Below are 18594 nucleotides of genomic sequence, written 5' to 3'. Positions count from 1 at the left end.
GCCCGTGAGCCACAACTACTGAGCCTGCGCGTCTGGAGCCTGTGCTCTGCAACAAGAGAGGCCGCGATAGTGAGAGGCCCGCGCACCACGATGAAGAGTGGCCCCCGCTTGCCACAACTAGAGAAAGCCCTCACACAGAAACGAAGACCCAACACAGTAAAAATAAATAAAATAAATTAATAAACTCCTACTCCCAACATCTTCTTTAAAAAAAAAAATTGTGGTATATGAATTATGCTCTGCATTTGTTTCATAGGAACCAATACAGCATCCTTAATAATAGGGACCTTAAAGTGGCATTAAAAGAATGGTTGGAATTTCACATTTCAGTCTATACCAGATTTCTCAACCTTGGCCCTATTGACATTTTAGGCCAGGTAATTCTATGTTGTAGGGGGCTGTCCTGTGCATTGTAAGATGTTTAGCAGCATCCCTGGCCTCTACTCGCTAGATGCCTATGGTCCCCCCACCCCCTCCTCCCCCCTCCCCCCAACCGCCATCATGACAATCAAAATTGTCTCGAGACATTATCACATGTCCCTGGGGGGCAAAATCACCCTAGTTGAGGACTACTGGTCTATGCCATTTATAACATTTTCAGTGTTATTCTTGACCTTAAGTACATGTAGTGGCATCATAAAAATCTAAGTAAAATAATGTCACCTTCCCTCTGGAGACTTTTCTAATCAGGCTCCCTGATTACTCTCCAATCACTTTTCACCCACTGTCCAACTTCTCTCCCTCTTTCCTAATTCCATCTCATACTTTCATTTACTCCTCTTTAATAAATGTCAATGAAAGTAAGATTTGTTGGGATTGAAAATGAATTATCTTGCTTATCACCTTTCTGTTTTTGCACACAGTCTGGTGAAAAGTCCCTCACTTGAAGCAGGAGTTGAATCATTCTCTCTTTCTGATGTCTTTCTGATATCACAGAAATGAATTTCCCCTTTAACTTTATACTGCCTGTCTCACTCATTTTCCATACTCGGGATCTAAACTGCTTTCCTTTGTAAATAACACTTTCAAAATTAATGGAAAGAAATCTCTTTCGTTGAGCTTTACTGCAGGATCAGCGCCCCTCTCCCCTTTCATCTTCATTATGACATAAATAACAGCCCGGCTTACAATTGTTCCTGAAAATTTTCTCCCAATTAAATGCTATCTCTCAAGGAGGGTGAGAGAGCCTATGTGTTTCAGGAGATACATGGGGAACAGTGTATGAACACAGGCTGTTTACCTCGCCTGTGTCAGTACAGTTCCGGAAACGTGGAATCTAGCAGATTGTGAGTTGTTTGAGAACAGAGACTATGCCCCCTCTCCCCAAAATACCATGTGCGTGCTTGATAAGACTCACTAAGAAGGTACATAAGTAAACTAGTATCAACCCCATTGGGGACTAATCTGGCCAGTTTACCAATTTCTCAGTGCAGCTGAACTGCATTTGTGAATGTTTCTGATTTTTGTATTTATCTCTGTCAGGTCGCCCTTCAGCACCCTGGACTGGACAGATCATTGTCACTGAGGAGGAACCGACAGGTAAAAACCACGTTTTCCCCAGATAGTATTGCCAGTGCTCTGCTATGCAGTTTGGCTTTTGTTATGAGGCTACACTGTACATTATTTAAGTGTTTTGGAAAGAACATTCTGAAATATTTGGAGATCATGAAGTAACTTATGTTGTCAGAGAATCGCTTTTTTTTTAAAAGCTTAATTGAGGTATAATGACATACACTAAACTGCATGTCTGTAAAATGAGCAATGTGATAAATTTTACATGTGCAAACACCTGTGAAACCATCACCGTGATCAAAGTAATGAACATATACATCACCCCTAAATTTCCTCATACCCCTCTGTAATACCTCCCTCCTGCCCCTTCCTCATCTCCAGGCCATCACTGACATGCTTTCTGTCACTATCGTTTGTGTTGTCCACAATTTTAGATCAATGGAATCATACTCATTTTTGTCTGGTTTCTTTCACTCAGCATAATTATTCTGAGATTTATCCATATTGATGCATGTATCAGTTTATTCCAACTTATTTATACCTTCACCATTGAAACCTTCTATGAACCTCCTTGTTAAGTGTTTTTGTGGACATACACTTTCATTTCTCTTGGATAAATACCCAGGGTTTGAATGGATAGGTCATCTGATAGATGTTTGTGTAATTTTTAAAGAAATTGCCAACTGTTTTCCAAAATGGTTGTACATTTTACATTCCCATCTGCAGTAGTCCAGAGTTTCAGCTGCTCCACACTGTAACCAGTTCGTGGTATGGTCAGTCTTTTTAATTTTAGCCTTTCTAATTGGTGCATAGTGGTGTTTTGTACCATGGTGGTATTTCATAGTAGGTGTATAGTGGTCTTAATTTGCACTTCCCTAATACTGTTGAGCACATTTTCATGTGCTTATTTGCCATTTTTGCATCATATTTGACATCTTTGTCAAATCCAAGTTCATTCAGATATTCTCCTTTTTTTTTTCTAGACATGTTATAGCATTAGCTCTTATATTTCAATCTATGATCCATTTCAAATTAATTATTTCTATATTGTGTGGATTAAGGGTCTAAGTTATTATTATTATTTTGCATATGGCTCTCCAGTTATTTCAGCAATATCTGTTGAAAAGATTATTTTCTTCCCATTGAATTGCCTTGGCACCATTGTCCAAATCAATTGATTGTATATTTGTGGATCTATTTCTGGAATATTTATTGGTCAATTTTATTTTCTCTACACCAGTACCACACTGTCTTTATTACTGTAGCTTTTATAAGCTTCATGTTTTTTTTAAAGCTTCACAGTTTTGCAATCAGGTAGTATAAGTCCTCTAATCTTTTTTTTTTCCCCACAGTTGTTTTGGCTGTTCTAAGTCTTTGCATTTCCATGTAGAATTTAAAATCAGCTTATCAATTTCTAAAAAAAAAAAAAACCCTGCTGGGATTTCATTTGAGTCTTTTATTCTTCGTGATTTTCTATCTACTCATTCTATCCATTATTTTATTTAATTATTTTATTTTATTTATTTATTTTTGGCTGCGTCGGGTCTTCGTTGCTACGCAGGCTTTCTCTAGTTGTGGCCAGCGGAGGCTACTCTTCGTTGTGGTGCGTGGGTTCCTCATTGCGGTGACTTCTCTTGTTGCAGAGCATGGTCTCTAGGCAGGCGGGCTTCAATAGTTGTGGCTCGCAGGCTCAGTAGTTGTGGTGCACGGGCTTAGTTGCTCCGCGGCATGTGGGATCTTCCCGGACCAGGGCTTGAACCTGTGTACCCTGCTTTGGCAGGCAGATTCTTAACCACTGTACCACCAGGGAAGCCCCTCTATCAATTATTGTTAAAATAGTGGTGACATCTCCAACTAAATGGTGGATTTAAATGCTTCTTGTAGTTTTATCAGGTTTGGTTTCATGTGTTTTGAAGCTCTGTTATTAGATGCATAAACATTTTTATTGTTATATCCTCTTATGCACTGACCACTTTAATATTAGGAAGTGACTCCTTTTATTCACGGTAATACATTTTTGCTTGGAAATCTGTTTTGTCTAATATGAATATAATGACCCCAGCTTTCTTTTGATTAGTGTTAGCATGACATATGATTTCCTTCCTTTTACTTTTAACCTATGTGTTTTTGTATTTAAATCATGTTTCTTGTAGGCAGCATATAGTTGGGCCTTGCCTTTTTATGCAATCTGGTAATCTTTACCTTTTAATTGGGGTGTTTGAGCTATTTACATTTCATGTGATTATTGATATGGCTGCATTTAAATCTACCATCTTGCTAGTTGTTTTCTATCCGTTCCATCTATTTGTTTGCTTTCTTTTCCCTCTTTCTACATTCTTTTGGATTAAATATCTTTTGTTATTCCATTTTATCTATGTTATCTTATTAGCTATAATTATTTTTTTCTTTTATAGTAGTTTGGAATTTATAATATACATCATATGACAATGTACCTTCAAGTAATATTATCCTACTTCACATGTAGTATAAGAACTTACAGCAGTATCATTCCATTTACCCCTCCTAGCCATGGTGGTGTTGTTATGTATTTTATTTGTTTATATATTATAAACTCTATGATACGATGTTATTATTTTGGTTCAAACAGTCACAAACCTTTCAAAGAAATTTTAAAAGTATGAAGAAAGTTTTCAGTATTCACTCACATTTTTACCATTTCTGTTGCTCTTTATTTCTTTGTGTAGATGTGGATTTCCATCTGATGTGATTTTCTTTCCACCTAAGGCATTTCCTTTTTTTTTTTTTTTAGGCATTTCCTTTAATATTTCTTGTAGTGCAATCCTGCTGGTTATGAATTATTTTATTATTTATATGTTTGCGAGAGTCTGTATTTCGTCTTCATTTTTGGACTGTATCCACCAGCTATAGAATTCTAGGTTGACAGTCTTTCTTTAGAGGTTGGTCCATTGTAATATAGGTCTGCACTGTAAGAATGACTGCTATCATTTTTTTTCCTGTCATTCTTATTTGTGTTTTTCTGTATGTAATGTATTTTTTTCCCATGTCTGCTTTTAAGATATTCCCTTTATCACTGGCTTTAGAAATTTGATTATGATGTGCATTTGTGTAGTTTCCTTCATATCTTGTGCTTGGCGTTTCCAAGTTCCTTGAATCTGTGCATTTATGGTTTTCATCAGATTTGGAAAATTTTTTTCACATTATTTCTTTAAATATTTTTTTCTATACTCCCCCTCTCTTCTCGTCTTCAGGAACTCCAATTACATGCCTCTTGAAACCAAATCTCAGTGATGCTGTGCTCATTTTTCCTATCAGTCTTTTTTTCTTTCCGTGTTTCATTTCTTTCTGTGTTACTTTCTACTGCTATGTCATTAATTTTATTATTCTTCTCCTCTTTAGCCTCTAACCTATTGTGAATTCCAGGCAATGTATTCTTTATAAAAGACTTTGTAGTTTTCATCTTAGAAATTAATTTGTATTATTTTTATATTTTCCATGTCTTTAATTATCATCTTTAATCTTTAGCCTCTTGAACATATGGAATACATTTATAATAACCGTCTTTATGTCCTTGTTTACTAGTTCTATCATTTGTGACATTTCTGGTTTTGTATCATTGATTGATATTTCTCCTCATCATGGGTTGTATTTTCTTGCTTCTTTGCATACTTGGTGATTTTTTTTTTTTTTTTGGCTGTGCCTCATGGCTGTTGGGATCTTAGTTCCCTGACCAGGGATTGAACCCAGGCCCTCAGCAGTGAGAACACTAACCAATGGACCACCAGGGAATTCCCTGGTCATTTTTTTTTTTAACATCTTTATTGGAGTATAATTGCTTTACAATTGTGTGTTAGTTTCTGCTTTATAACAAAGTGAATCAGTTATACATATACATATGTTCCCATATCTCTTCCCTCTTGCGTCTCCCTCCCTCCCACCCTCCCTATCCCTCCCCTCTAGGTGGTCACAAAGCACCGAGCTGATCTCTCTGTGCTATGCGGCTGCTTCCCACTAGCTAGCTATTTTACGTTTGGTAGTGTATATATGTCCATGCCACTCTCTCACTTTGTCACAGCTTTCCCTTCCCCCTCCCCATATCCTCAAGTCCATTCTCTAGTAGGTCTGTGTCTTTATTCCTGTCTTACCCCTAGGTTCTTCATGACATTTTTTTTCTTAAATTCCATATATATGTGTTAGCATATGGTATTTGTCTTTCTCTTTCTGACTTACTTCACTCTGTATGACAGACTCTAGGTCCATCCACCTCATTACAAATAGCTCAATTTCGTTTCTTTTTATGGCTGAGTAATATTCCATTGTATATATGTGCCACATCTTCTTTATCCATTCATCTGATGATGGACACTTAGGTTGTTTCCATCTCCTGGCTATTGTAAATAGAGCTGCAATGAACATTTTGGTACATGACTCTTTTTGAATTATGGTTTTCTCAGGGTATATGCCCAGTAGTGGGATTGCTGGGTCATATGGTAGTTCTATTTTTAGTTTTTTAAGGAACCTCCATACCGTTCTCCATAGTGGCTGTACCAATTCACATTTCCACTGGCAGTGCAAGAGTGTTCCCTTTTCTCCACACCCTCTCCAGCATTTATTGTTTCTAGATTTTTTTTTTTTTTTTTTTGCCATGGCTCACAGGCCCAGCCGCTCCGCGGCATGTGGAATCTTCCCGGACCGGGGCACGAACCTGTGTCCCCTGCATCAGCAGGCAGACTCTCAACCACTGCGCCACCAGGGAAGGCCCGTGTTTCTAGATTTTTTGATGATGGCCATTCTGACTGGTATGAGATGATATCTCATTGTAGTTTTGATTTGCATTTCTCTAATGATTAATGATGTTGAGCATTCTTTCATATGTTTGTTGGCAGTCTGTATATCTTCTTTGGAGAAATGTCTATTTAGGTCTTCTGCCCATTTTTGGATTGGGTTGTTTGTTTTTTTGTTATTGAGCTGCATGAGCTGCTTGTAAACTTTGTAGAGTAATCCTTTGTCAGTTGCTTCATTTGCAAATATTTTCTCCCATTCTGAGGGTTGTCTTTTCGTCTTGTTTATGGTTTCCTTTGCTGTGCAAAAGCTTTGAAGTTTCTTTAGGTCCCACTTGTTTATTTTTGTTTTTATTTCCATTTCTCTAGGAGGTGGGTCAAAAAGGATCTTTTTGTGGTTTATGTCATAGAGTGTTCTGCCTATGTTTTCCTCTAAGAGTTTGATAGTTTCTGGCCTTACATTTAGGTCTTTAATCCATTTTGAGCTTATTTTTGTGTATGGTGTTAGGGAGTGATCTAACTCATACTTTTACATGTACCTGTCCAGGTTTCCCAGCACCACTTATTGAAGCGGCTGTCCTTCCTCCATTGTACATTCCTGCCTCCTTTATCAAAGATAAGGTGACCATATGTGCGTGGGTTTATCTCTGGGCTTTCTATCCTGTTCCATTGATCTTTCTGTTTTTGTGCCAGTACCATACTGTCTTGATTACTGTAGCTTTGTAGTATAGTCTGAGGTCAGGGAGCCTGATTCCTCCAGCTCCGCTTTTTGTTCTCAAGATTGCTTTGGCTATCCAGGGTCTTTTGTGTTTCCATACAAATTGTGAAATTTTTTGTTCTAGTTCTGTGAAAAATGCCAGTGGTAGTTTGATAGGGATTGCATTGAATCTGTAGATTGCTTTGGGTAGTAGAGTCATTTTCACAATGTTAGTTCTCCCAATCCAAGAAAATGGTATATCTCTCCATCTATTTGTGTCATCTTTAATTTCTTTCATCAGTGTCTTATAATTTTCTGCATACAGGTCTTTTGTCTCCTTAGGTAGGTTTATTCCTAGATACTTTATTCTTTTTGTTGCAGTGGTAAATGGGAGTGTTTTCTTGATTTCACTTTCAGATTTTTCATCATTAGTGTATAGGAATGCCAGAGATTTCTGTGCATGAATTTTGTATCCTGCTACTTTACCAAATTCATTGATTAGCTCTAGTAGTTTTCTGGTGGCATCTTTAGGATTCTCTATGTATACTATCACATCATCTGCAAACAGTGACAGCTTTACTTCTTTTCCGATTTGGATTCCTTTTATTTCCTTTTCTTCTCTGATTGCTACGGCTAAAACTTCCAAAACTATGTTGAATAAGAGTGGTGAGAGTGGGCAACCTTGTCTTGTTCCTGATCTTAGTGGAAATGCTTTCAGTTTTTCACCATTGAGGACGATGTTGGCTGTGGGTTTGTCATATGTGGCCTTTATTACATTGAGGAAAATTCCCTCTATGCCTACTTTCTGGAGTATTTTTATCATAAATGGGTGTTGAATTTTGTCAAAAGCTTTTTCTGCATCTATTGAGATGACCATATGGTTTTCTCCTTCAGTTTGTTAATATGGTGCATCACATTGATTGATTTGCATATATTGAAGAATCCTTGCATTCCTGGAATAAACCCCACTTGATCATGGTGTATGATCCTTTTAATGTGCTGTTGGATTCTGTTTGCTAGTATTTTGTTGAGGATTTTTGCATCTATGTTCATCAGTGATACTGGCCTGTAGTTTTCTTTCTTTGTGACATCCTTGTCTGGTTTTGGTATCAGGGTGATGGTGGCCTCGTATAATGAGTTTGGGAGTGTTCCTCCCTCTGTTATATTTTGGAAGAGTTTGAGAAGAATAGGTGTTAGCTCTTCTCTAAATGTTGGATAGAATTCGCCTGTGAAGCCATCTGTTCTTGGGCTTTTGTTTGTTGGAAGATTTTTAATCACATTTTCAATTTCAGTGCTTGTGATTGTTCTGTTCATATTTTCTATTTCTTCCTGATTCAGTCTTGGCAGGTTGTGCATTTCTAAGAATTTGTCCATTTCTTCCAGGTTGTCCATTTTATTGGCATAGAGTTGCTTGTAGTAATCTCTCATGATATTTTGTATTTCTGCAGTGTCAGTTGTTACTTCTCCTTTTTCATTTCTAATGCTATTGATTTGAGTCTTCTCCCTTTTTTTCTTGATGAGTCTAGCTAATGGTTTATAATTTTGTTTATCTTCTCAAAGAAACAGCTTTTAGTTTTATTGATCTTTGCTATCGTTTCCTTCATTTCTTTTTCATTTATTTCTGATCTGATCTTGATTTCTTTCCTTCTGCTAACTTTGGGGTTTTTTTGTTCTTCCTTCTCTAATTGCTTTAGGTGCAAGTTTAGGTTGTTTATTCGAGATGTTTCCTGTTTCTTAAGGTAGGATTGTATTGCTATAAAATTCCCTCTTAGAACTGCTTTTGCTGCATCCCATAGGTTTTGGGTCGTCGTGTCTTCATTGTCATTTGTTTCTAGGTATTTTTTGATCTCCTCTTTGATTTCTTCAGTGATCACTTCGTTATTAAGTAGTGTATTGTTTAGCCTCCATGTGTTTGTATTTTTTTACAGATCTGTAATTGATATCTAGTCTCATAGCGTTGTGGTCGGAAAAGATACTTGATACAATTTCAATTTTCTTAAATTTACCAAGGCTTGATTTGTGACCCAAGATATGATCTATCCTGGAGAATGTTCCATGAGCACTGGAGAAGAATGTGTATTCTGTTGTTTTTGGATGGAATGTCCTATAAATATCAATTAAGTCCATCTTGTTTAATGTATCATTTAAAGCTTGTGTTTCCTTATTTTCATTTTGGATGATCTGTCCATTGGTGAAAGTGGGGTGTTAAAGTCCCCTACTATGAATGTGTTACTGTTGATTTCCCCTTTTATGGCTGTTAGTATTTGCCTTATGTATTGAGGTGCTCCTATATTGGGTGCATAAATAATTACAATTGTTATATCTTCTTGGATCAATCCCTTGATCATTATGTAGTGTCCTTCTTTGTCTCTTCTAATAGTCTTTATTTTAAAGTCTATTTTGTCTGATATGAGAATTGCTACTCCAGCTTTCTTTTGGTTTCCATTTGCATGGAATATCTTTTTCCATCCCCTCACTTTCAGTCTGTATGTGTCTCTAGGTCTGAAGTGGGTCTCTTGTAGACAGCATATATATGGGTCTTGTTTTTGTATCCATTCAGTCAGTCTGTGTCTTTTGGTGGGAGCATTTAATCCATTTACATTTAAGGTAATTATTGATATGTATGTTCCTATTACCATTTTCTTAACTGTTTTGGGTTTGTTATTGTAGGTCTTTTCCTTTTCTTGTGTTTCTTGCCTAGAGAAGATCCTTTAGCATTTGTTGTAAAGCTGGTTTGGTGGTGCTGAACTCTTTCAGCTTTTGCTTGTCTGTAAAGGTTTTAATTTCTCCATCAAATCTGAATGAGATCCTTGCTGGTAGAGTAATCTTGGTTGTAGGTTTTTCTCCTTCATCACTTTAAATATGTCCTGCCAGTCCCTTCTGGCTTGCAGAGTTTCTGCTGAAAGATCAGCTGTTAACCTTATGGGGATTCCCTTGTGTGTTATTTGTTGTTTTTCCCTTGCTGCTTTTAATATGTTTTCTTTGTATTTAATTTTTGACAATATGTGTCTTGGAGTGTTTCTCCTTGGAGATTAATATGTGTCTTGATTAATATGTGTCTTGGAGTGTTGATTAATATGTGTCTTGGAGTGTTTCTCCTTGGATTTATCCTGTATGGGACTCTCTGTGCTTCCTAGACTTGATTATTTTCTTTCCCCTATTAGGGAAGTTTTCAACTATAATCTCTTCAAATATTTTCTCAGTCCCTTTCTTTTCCTCTTCTTCTTCTGGAACCCCTATAATTCGAATGTTCGTGTGTTTAATGTTGTCCCAGAGGTCTCTGAGACTGTGTTCAGTTCTTTTCATTCTTTCTTCTTTATTCTGCTCTGCAGTAGTTATTTCTGCTATTTTATCTTCTAGGTCACTTATCCATTCTTCTGCCTCAGTTATTCTGCTATTGATCCCTTCTAGAGTATTTTTAATTTCATTTATTGTGTTGTTCATCGTTGCTTGTTTCATCTTTAGTTCTTCTAGGTTCTTGTTAAATGTTTCTTGCATTTTCTCTATTCTATTTCCAAGTTTTTGGATCATCTTTACTATCATTATTCTGAATTCTTTTTCATGTAGACTGCCTATTTCGTCTTCATTTGTTACGTCTGGTGGGTTTTTATCTTGCTCCTTCATCTGCTGTGTGTTTTTCTGTCTTCTCATTTTGCTTATCTTACTGTGTTTGGGGTCTCCTTTTTGCAGGCTGCAGGTTCATAGTTCCCGTTGTTTTTGGTGTCTCTCCCCAGTGGCCTAAAGTTGGTTCAGTGGGTTGTGTAGGCTTCCTGGTGGAGGGGACTAGTGCCTGTGTTCTGGTGGATGAGGCTGGATCTTGTCTTTCTGGTGGGCAGGTCCACGTCTGGTGGTGTGTTTTGGGATGTCTGTGGACTTATTATGATTTTAGGCAGCCTCTCTGCTAATGTGTGGGGTTGTGTTCCTGTCTTGCTAGTTGTTTGGCATAGGGTGTCCAGCACTGTAGCTTGCTGGTCGTTGAGTGAAGCTGGGTGCTGGTGTTGAGATGGAGATCTCTGGGAGATTTTCGCCATTTGATATTACGTGGAGCTGGGAGGTGTCTTGTGGACCAGTGTCCTGAAGTTGGCTCTCCCACCTCAGAGGCACAGCACTGACTCCTGTCTGCAGCACCAAGAGCCTTACATCCACACGGCTCAGAATAAAAGGGAGAAAAAGTAGAAAGAAAGAAAGAAAGAAGATAAAATAAAATGAAATAAAGTTATTAAAATAAAAAAATAATTATTAAGAAAAAAATTTTTTTTAAGTAAAAAACCCCCCCAAAAAAAACAACAAAAAAAAAGGACGGATAGAACCCTAGGACAAATGGTGAAAGCAAAGCTATATAGACAAAATCTCACACAGAATCATACACATACACACTCACAAAACGAGGAAAAGTGGAAAAAATCCTAAATCTTGCTCTCAAAGTCCACCTCCTCAATTTGGGATGATTCCTTGTCTATTCAGGTAGTCCACAGATGCAGGTACATCAAGTTGATTGTGGAGATTTAATCCGCTGCTCCTGAGGCTGCTGGGAGAGATTTCCCTTTCTCTTCTTTGTTCTCACAGCTCCCGGGGTTCAGCTTTGGATTTGACCCCACCTCTGCTTGTAGGTCGGCGGAGGGCGTCTGTTCTTCGCTCAGACAGGACGGGGTTAAAGGAGCCGCTGATTCTGGGGCTCTGGCTCACTCAGGCCGGGGGGAGGGAGGGGCACGGAGTGCGCGGCGAGCCTGCGGCGGCAGAGGCTGGCATGACGTTGCACCAGCCTGAGGCGCCGTGCGTTCTCCTGGGGAAGTTGTCCCTGGATCCCGGGACCCTGGCAGTAGTGGGCTGCACAGGCTCCCCGGAAGGGGGGTGTGGACAGTGACCTGTGCTCGCACACAGGCTTCTTGGAGGCGGCAGCAGCAGCCTTAGCGTCTCATGCCCGTCTCTGGGGTCCGCGCTTTTAGCCGCGGCTCGCGCCCATCTCTGGAGCTCCTTTAAGCAGCGCTCTTAATCCCTTCTCCTCACACACCAGGAAACAAAGAGGGAAGAAAAAGTCCCTTGCCTCTTCGGCAGGTCCAGACTTTTTCCCTGACTCCCTCCCGGCTAGCCGTGGTGCACTAACCCCTTCAGGCTGTGTTCACTCCGCCAGTCCTCTCCCTGCGCTCTGACCGAAGCCTGAGCTTCCGCTCCCAGTCCCGCCCACCCAGGTGCGTGAGCAGACAAGCCTCTCGGGCTGGTGAGTGCCGGTCGGCCCCGATCCTCTGCGCGGGAATCTCTCCGCTTTGCCCTCCACATCCCTGTTGCTGCGCTCTCCTCCACCGCTCCGAAGCTTCCCTTCTCCACCACCCACAGTCTCCGCCCACGAAGGGGCTTCTAGTGTGTGGAAACCTTTCCTCCTTCACGGCTCCCTCCCACCGGTGCAGGTCCCGTCCCTATTCTTTTGTTTCTGTTTATTCTTTTTCCTTTTGCCCTACCCAGGTACGTGGGGAGTTTCTTGCCTTTTGGGAGGTCTGAGGTCTTCTGCCAGCATTCAGTAGGTGTTCTGTAGGAGTTGTTCCACGTGTAGATGTACTTCTGGTGTATCTGTGGGGAGGAAGGTGATCTCCGCGTCTTACTCTTCCGCCATCTTCCCCTAGATCCTCCATTTTTTTTTTAATGACATGTCAGACATTTTGAATTTATGTTGTATGGTGCTGGATATTTTTTTATGTCTATAAATATTCTTGAGCTTTGTTCTGGGGAAACAATTTGATTCTTTCAAGGTTTGCTTTTGTTTGGTGGAATCAGAGCAGCCTTTAGTGTAGCCGTAATTTGGCTGAATTACAGAGGTAGTACTTTTCTGAGTACTCTACCAGATGCCCCGTGAGTTAGGAGATTTCCAGTCTGGCTGGTGGGAGGATGAACTCTCCCAGGTCCTTTGAGAGCGTTGAGAATTTTTCTCTCCAGTTCTTTTGTGTGGGTGTTCCCGGCCCCAGGTGCTTTCCTTGTATGCATGTGCTGATCAATACTAAAGTGAATACTCCAAAGGGACCCCCTCAAGTCTCTGAAGCCTTTCTCTCTGTGCAGCCTTTTCCTCCCCATGACTCTCTCTGTGCACACTTTGCCCTCCTTGGAATTACAGCTTCTTCTCCACTCAGGGAGACTGCCAGGCTCCACCTGGGTTTCTCTTCCTGAGCTGCTGCCTTGAAACTCCCTCCAGACAGTAAGCTGGGACAGTGGTAGGTCTCATCTAATTTTCCAGCTATGGGGTATCATTGTCCTATGATGACTGATGTCCAATGTCTATAAATGGTCATTTCATATATTTTGCTCATTATTTTACTTGTTTCACATGGAAGGGCCACTCCAATGTCAAGAACTGTGGAGGGTCTAAAACTTCACCCTACTTACGGGCCATCAAGTTTCATAGCTGTTTCATAGATGCTGACAAAAGGCATGAGACTCCCGGGTCAGAGAGAAAGGGCTCTGTTACCCACAGCTCAGCAGACAGCATGAGCTTCGTGTTTTCACTGGTCCCCCTGCTTCCCTGAGCCCCACAGGGCGATGTGGAGCCACACATGTGGACGCTGCCCATGCAGAGATCTGCGTCACAGCTGAGAAAGCTTGCCCTTAGGAAACCCCGGTCTTACAAGGGAGCTGCTCACCAACCTACTCAAAGTTTCTTGGAGAAAGACATTATCTTTACTATTCTGGTCAGAAACAACTCTCTGACCTAGAGGATATACTATTTCTATATTCCAAGGTTGTTTGCCACCCAAGCATACTTGAAAAGATATTCTGTCAAAAAGCTGATATAAGATACGCAGAAAGGCTTCCCTGGTGGCACAGTGGATAAGAATCCACCTGCCAGTGCAGGGGACACAGGTTTGAGCTGTGGTCTGGGAAGATCCCACATGCCGCAGAGCAACTAAGCCCGTGTGCCACAACTACTGAGCCTGTGCTCTAGAGCCTGCCAGCCACAACAAGAGAAGCCACCGCTATGAGAAGCCCACGCCCCACAATGAAGAGTAGCCCCCGCTCACCACAACTAGAGAAAGCCTGCATGCAGCAACAAAGACCCAACGCAGCCAAAAATAAAATAAATTTATTAAAAAAAAGTAAGATGTGCAGAAAACATAACTTGTGTCATTGCTACTGTTTTTCAGGACTGTAAGGAAATTAAAATTGTCAAGCAAAGAAAGTAAAATTGTGGCTTTGAATGAATGAATGAATGAATGAAAGTTTTAGGAAGAATTTTAGAGACAAGGTACTTCTTTTTACTGTGGAGCAGTAATTAGCTCTTCCTCCCTCTGTGACTCTTGAGTGCCCTGGGCTTCCCAAGTGTGTGCCCCTCACTATTCCCTGTTGTTTTTCAGAGGGTATTGTTCCCGGGCCCCCCACAGACCTCTCTGTCATTGAGGCCACACAGAGCTACGTGGTGCTGAGCTGGAAGCCCCCCCGTCAGCGTGGCCATGAGGGCATCCTCTACTTTGTAGAAAAGGTAAGACTCTGGGATCGACATTATACCTCTTAACACTTCTTCAAGATTTCTTTAAGGAAGTAGAGATTAAATTTCTACTGTGTCCTGAACTTTTTAAACTCTTATAAACTGTAAACAATTTCTATAGAAAAATGTGTATCACACAGAACTTTGCCTTAAAGTTCAGGGGGTTTATGGATCCCTGAGGGTCACCCATAGACTCCTACAAGGTCCACAGACCCCAACTCATAACCCTTCTAAGAAGAGAAATGTTCCTGAAACTGTAGATTGCCTCTGTGACACTGTTTTCTCGACACTTTTTCTGTCTCCCTTGCCCTAGAAATGCCTTTTCATCTCTCTGCACTTGTCCTTCTGCAGGAAGGGTAGATGGGCGAGAGGAATAGAAGTTACAATACTTTCAAATGGCTGCGAGAGTGAAGACAGAAAGTCCTCACATGCTCCCTCGAGCTTGGCTGGCACTACTCTAAGTGCCGGTGGGAGGGTGGGGTCAGGGGTTACAATCAAGAAAGATACTGGCTAGTTCTTTCCCTCAAATATCTTACAATTATATTGTAGTTATCTTGGAGAGGGCAGCATACAATGAAGGCCTAAAATGGGTGAAATGATGAGAATTACATGTGAATCTATCCTATACCCATATTGGAGAGGAGTTCTAATAAGTATTTATGCTGAGAAAATGGAGAAAAGCAAGACCTGGACAAGACATTATCTGGGGGAGCTACCCCAGCTGCAAGTGCACAGGGGAGCACCTGCCAGGCAAGGCACAGGGCCCGGGGTGGGCGGAGGAAGTCCGCGCCTAAAGGGATCATTGGTACTGGAAAAGGGCATTTAAAGAGAATGTGCTGAAACTGAGGTTCCAAATCCATTGTTAAGAAGGTTTTGATTAGGATATAATTGAAAAAAATTAAAATAAGTTTATCTTATCTTGTCTGTAAGAACATTTTTATTGGCAGTTATGCACCACTTTTTAGAACAATGAATGAAACAACTGTTTGTACTTTTTTGTTATATTTTATTTTTATAAAATTCTGTGATAGCATGTTAAGGTATCATTTACATTTTGCTTTCATAGAAAAATCATAGAAAAGGTCATTTTTTTTTTGCAAAAATGTTATGGAGCTCAATTAATTTTCCTAAAGTCCTCTCTTTTACCTTTAATGCTACTCTGATCATTCAATTTCAGAACACCTATTAGATCACCTTCCCTGACAATTATTACAAGAGAATAGATATCATAGGAATATAGGTGTAGGCAAACATCTGCAAATTAGGTAACAACGTAAAAGCAATATTCGACTATCTTTATGGCCTTTTAATTATTTCTAATTAGCAGCTCTTGAGAAAATTATACTGGAGCTAAAAACACTAGGGTCCGTGGTTTCCCTTTATTAATTATTATACTTTTCTTTGATGAGGACATTTAACTCACATCTTTAGGAGCTTTCCTCACTTGCTTCTTATCCCTAACAAATCGGTAACAATAAGTGGATCATCTCTTCAATGTGTAATATGGACATCTTCAAAGAAATTCTGATTTTACCAAAATAATACTAAAAATTTATATTTTTATTAATTTTTATATTTTCTAGATATTAGCTTCAAATAAAATATAACTTGAGTAGCATTCTTGATTTAAAAATTTTTCCCTCAATTTTTTTTAATAGAGGACAAGACAAAGAGTGATAAACATTCACTTCCTGTGGTGTTTAATATACCCTCCCCAGTGAATCCTTTTAAAATGCTCCACATGAAGACGGTTCTGAATAAGCTCTGTGACAGTAATTGCCATCTTTCTTAGAATAATGGCACAGTAAGAACCTACTACTGAGGCCTTTTCTTGCGATGAGTCAGCTTTTAGCTTCTGTTGAGCATCTCCTCTGGTCACATAAACACGAATTTCTCCACGAAAGTCTGTCACTTTTCCAGGCCTAAATACGTGAGCCAGGTTAAAATTTAAATGTTCTTCCAGCACTGCACCTGTTCGTATGGAACAGAAGGGACATTTATGAGTGCGGCGTGGGTAAAGAGGCCTGTACAGGCACCACAGACAGACAAAAGGGCCAGGACATTGAGGTAGTAGGGGAGCAGCACACATCCAGAGACCTGGGGCACATTTACAGAGGAACTTCCAAATGCTAGACCATTCTCCTGAGCCAAGTCTCAGATTATCTCTGATGAACCACTTCTATCTAATACGTTGACCTTTCTTAAGGGAGATGTTCCCATGCTCTCGCCCTGTGGCGAGTTTCCATCCCCAGGATGTTCACGCCTACAGCAGTGCTGCCTCTTTGGTTACCCCTGGGCTTGCATTTCTTCATGGAACTCTTTACCTGGGATTTGCACATAAAGGACGAACTTGCCTGTCATGGTGACAGGCTTGCAACCAGTTATGCCATGTCTGTGAGCTCTGAAATGGTTGATACTGAGAGGAATTAGATAAATCGGGTCTCAGCACTCCCAACCCTTCCATCCTACTATGTTCTTTTCAGCCCCCCAATTTTTCCCCAGATGTCTTATGTTTTCAGCTCTTTCTCTCATTCCCCTATCAGAAGTCTGGTCATGTCAGAGGCAAGGATTGTATTACTTGGTAGCTCTGTTTCTATCAAAGGAATAAAAATAGCTAATGTTTACAAGGACCAGATACTGTTCTAAGCTCTGCATGTGTTAACTCACTTAATTCTTACTGTAATTCTATGAGGGAAATACTTTCATTTACATTATGTCTATTTTGTAGATGAGGAAACTGAAGCATAGATGGGGTATATAATTTGCCCAAGATCACACAACTAGGAAGAGACAGAGCTAGGATTTGAACCCTAGCAGTCTGGCTCAGGTCCATAGATCCAGCTCTTATACATTGCTGCCTTTCAACCTTCCCAAGCCTAAGTCTCCTCTGGAAAACCTCAGTAATCACACAATATTACCTCCACAGTACCTACTTCAGAGCACAGTTGAGGGGATTAAAGAGTTACAATGGGGTAAAGTTCTTAGCACACTGAAATGCAGCTACTATTTTTATTATGAAAGTGTAAATGACTGATAAATGTTTATGTGTTCCCTAAGAGAGAAAATGTCAAAATGAGTCAAAGCCATAAACTAAAGGATAAAAAGTCTGGGAGAATTCTGTCCGTCAGTGGGGAGCAGATTGACTGTTTGGGGGAATTTATCCTCTCTACTCTCCCACACACAACTGACACATTATCATAAAAGGCACTGCAAGGGACTTCAGAGGTTAGCTTGTCAAATTTGCTTATTTTACAGATGATGACACTAATGTGACTTTCCCAGGATCACATATCTCGTTGTTACCAAAGCTAGGACCAGAATCGGTGCCTCTGAGTTCTTTTCACCATACCGTATTGCCTCTCATTTCAAGTCAATGAAGATTACGCTGAGTGATGTACCAATAAACTTATTGTCCCCCAAATTTATCATTCTTGACAACTGGTCAGTCTATCACAAGGTTTGGATTTCCAGAAAAGTCTCTTAAAACTGTTCAGAAGTTCTGGAGCAAAGTCACTTCTGCTACCTTGGGCAGAGCTGAAAGTTATAATAGTAGGGAAAAAGGATTACTGAAGACTGCTGATAGTTTTCTTACTGTATTCTGTACCTAAGCTCAAATACACACCACATCCTTCTTTCAGGGATTTCAAAGTCACTGTAGATCAATTTAATTTCAAGGATAAAATATCTTTAAATTGGTTTTCCCCATTATTTATTCTAAAATATGGGCAAAAAAATAACATTTTCTTTATCTTACACTAACTTTATGCATTCAGAATTCAGAAACATTTATTAATTCAGAAACAAAAATTGTTGATTATCTACTATGTGCTAGATAACAATTCCAGGCTCTGGGGTATAGCAGTGAACAAGACAGCTCCCTGAACTTGTTTCACTGGAATTTACTTTCCAATGAAGGAGACAACAAATAAATAATTTAATTTCAAGTGTTGATAAGTGTTTTGGTGAAAAATAAAGCAGAGTAAGTAAGGGATACAGAGAGATAGGAAAGGAGCAAATAAAGCTTTCAGATTGGTAATGGAAGGAGGGTGATCAAGTGGGCCTTTCTGAGGAGATGGTATATGAGCACAGACCTGCATGATGTTATAAGACATTAAATAAAACGCAATTAAAATAACACAGTTCATAACAACATAATG

General features: G+C 39.8%; 1 protein-coding gene across 2 annotated transcripts in view; it reads left to right on the top strand.

Annotated features, from left to right (window-relative positions):
- Positions 1-18594, top strand: part of MYOM1 (myomesin 1) — a 142948-nt gene that overhangs the window by 60180 nt on the left and 64174 nt on the right. For both annotated transcript variants that reach the window (XM_030836682.2, XM_030836684.2), the window contains exons 13-14: positions 1483-1539; positions 14307-14431. In XM_030836682.2, the coding sequence (XP_030692542.1) occupies positions 1483-1539; positions 14307-14431 (182 nt within the window). The remainder of the gene's footprint in view (positions 1-1482; positions 1540-14306; positions 14432-18594) is intronic.

The sequence above is a fragment of the Globicephala melas genome, chromosome 13, assembly GCF_963455315.2.
Source record: "Globicephala melas chromosome 13, mGloMel1.2, whole genome shotgun sequence".
In the NCBI taxonomy this organism is placed as follows: Eukaryota; Metazoa; Chordata; class Mammalia; order Artiodactyla; family Delphinidae; genus Globicephala; species Globicephala melas.
The sequence above is the reverse complement of the archived record's forward strand: the minus strand, read 5'-3'. Positions and strand labels throughout refer to the sequence as shown.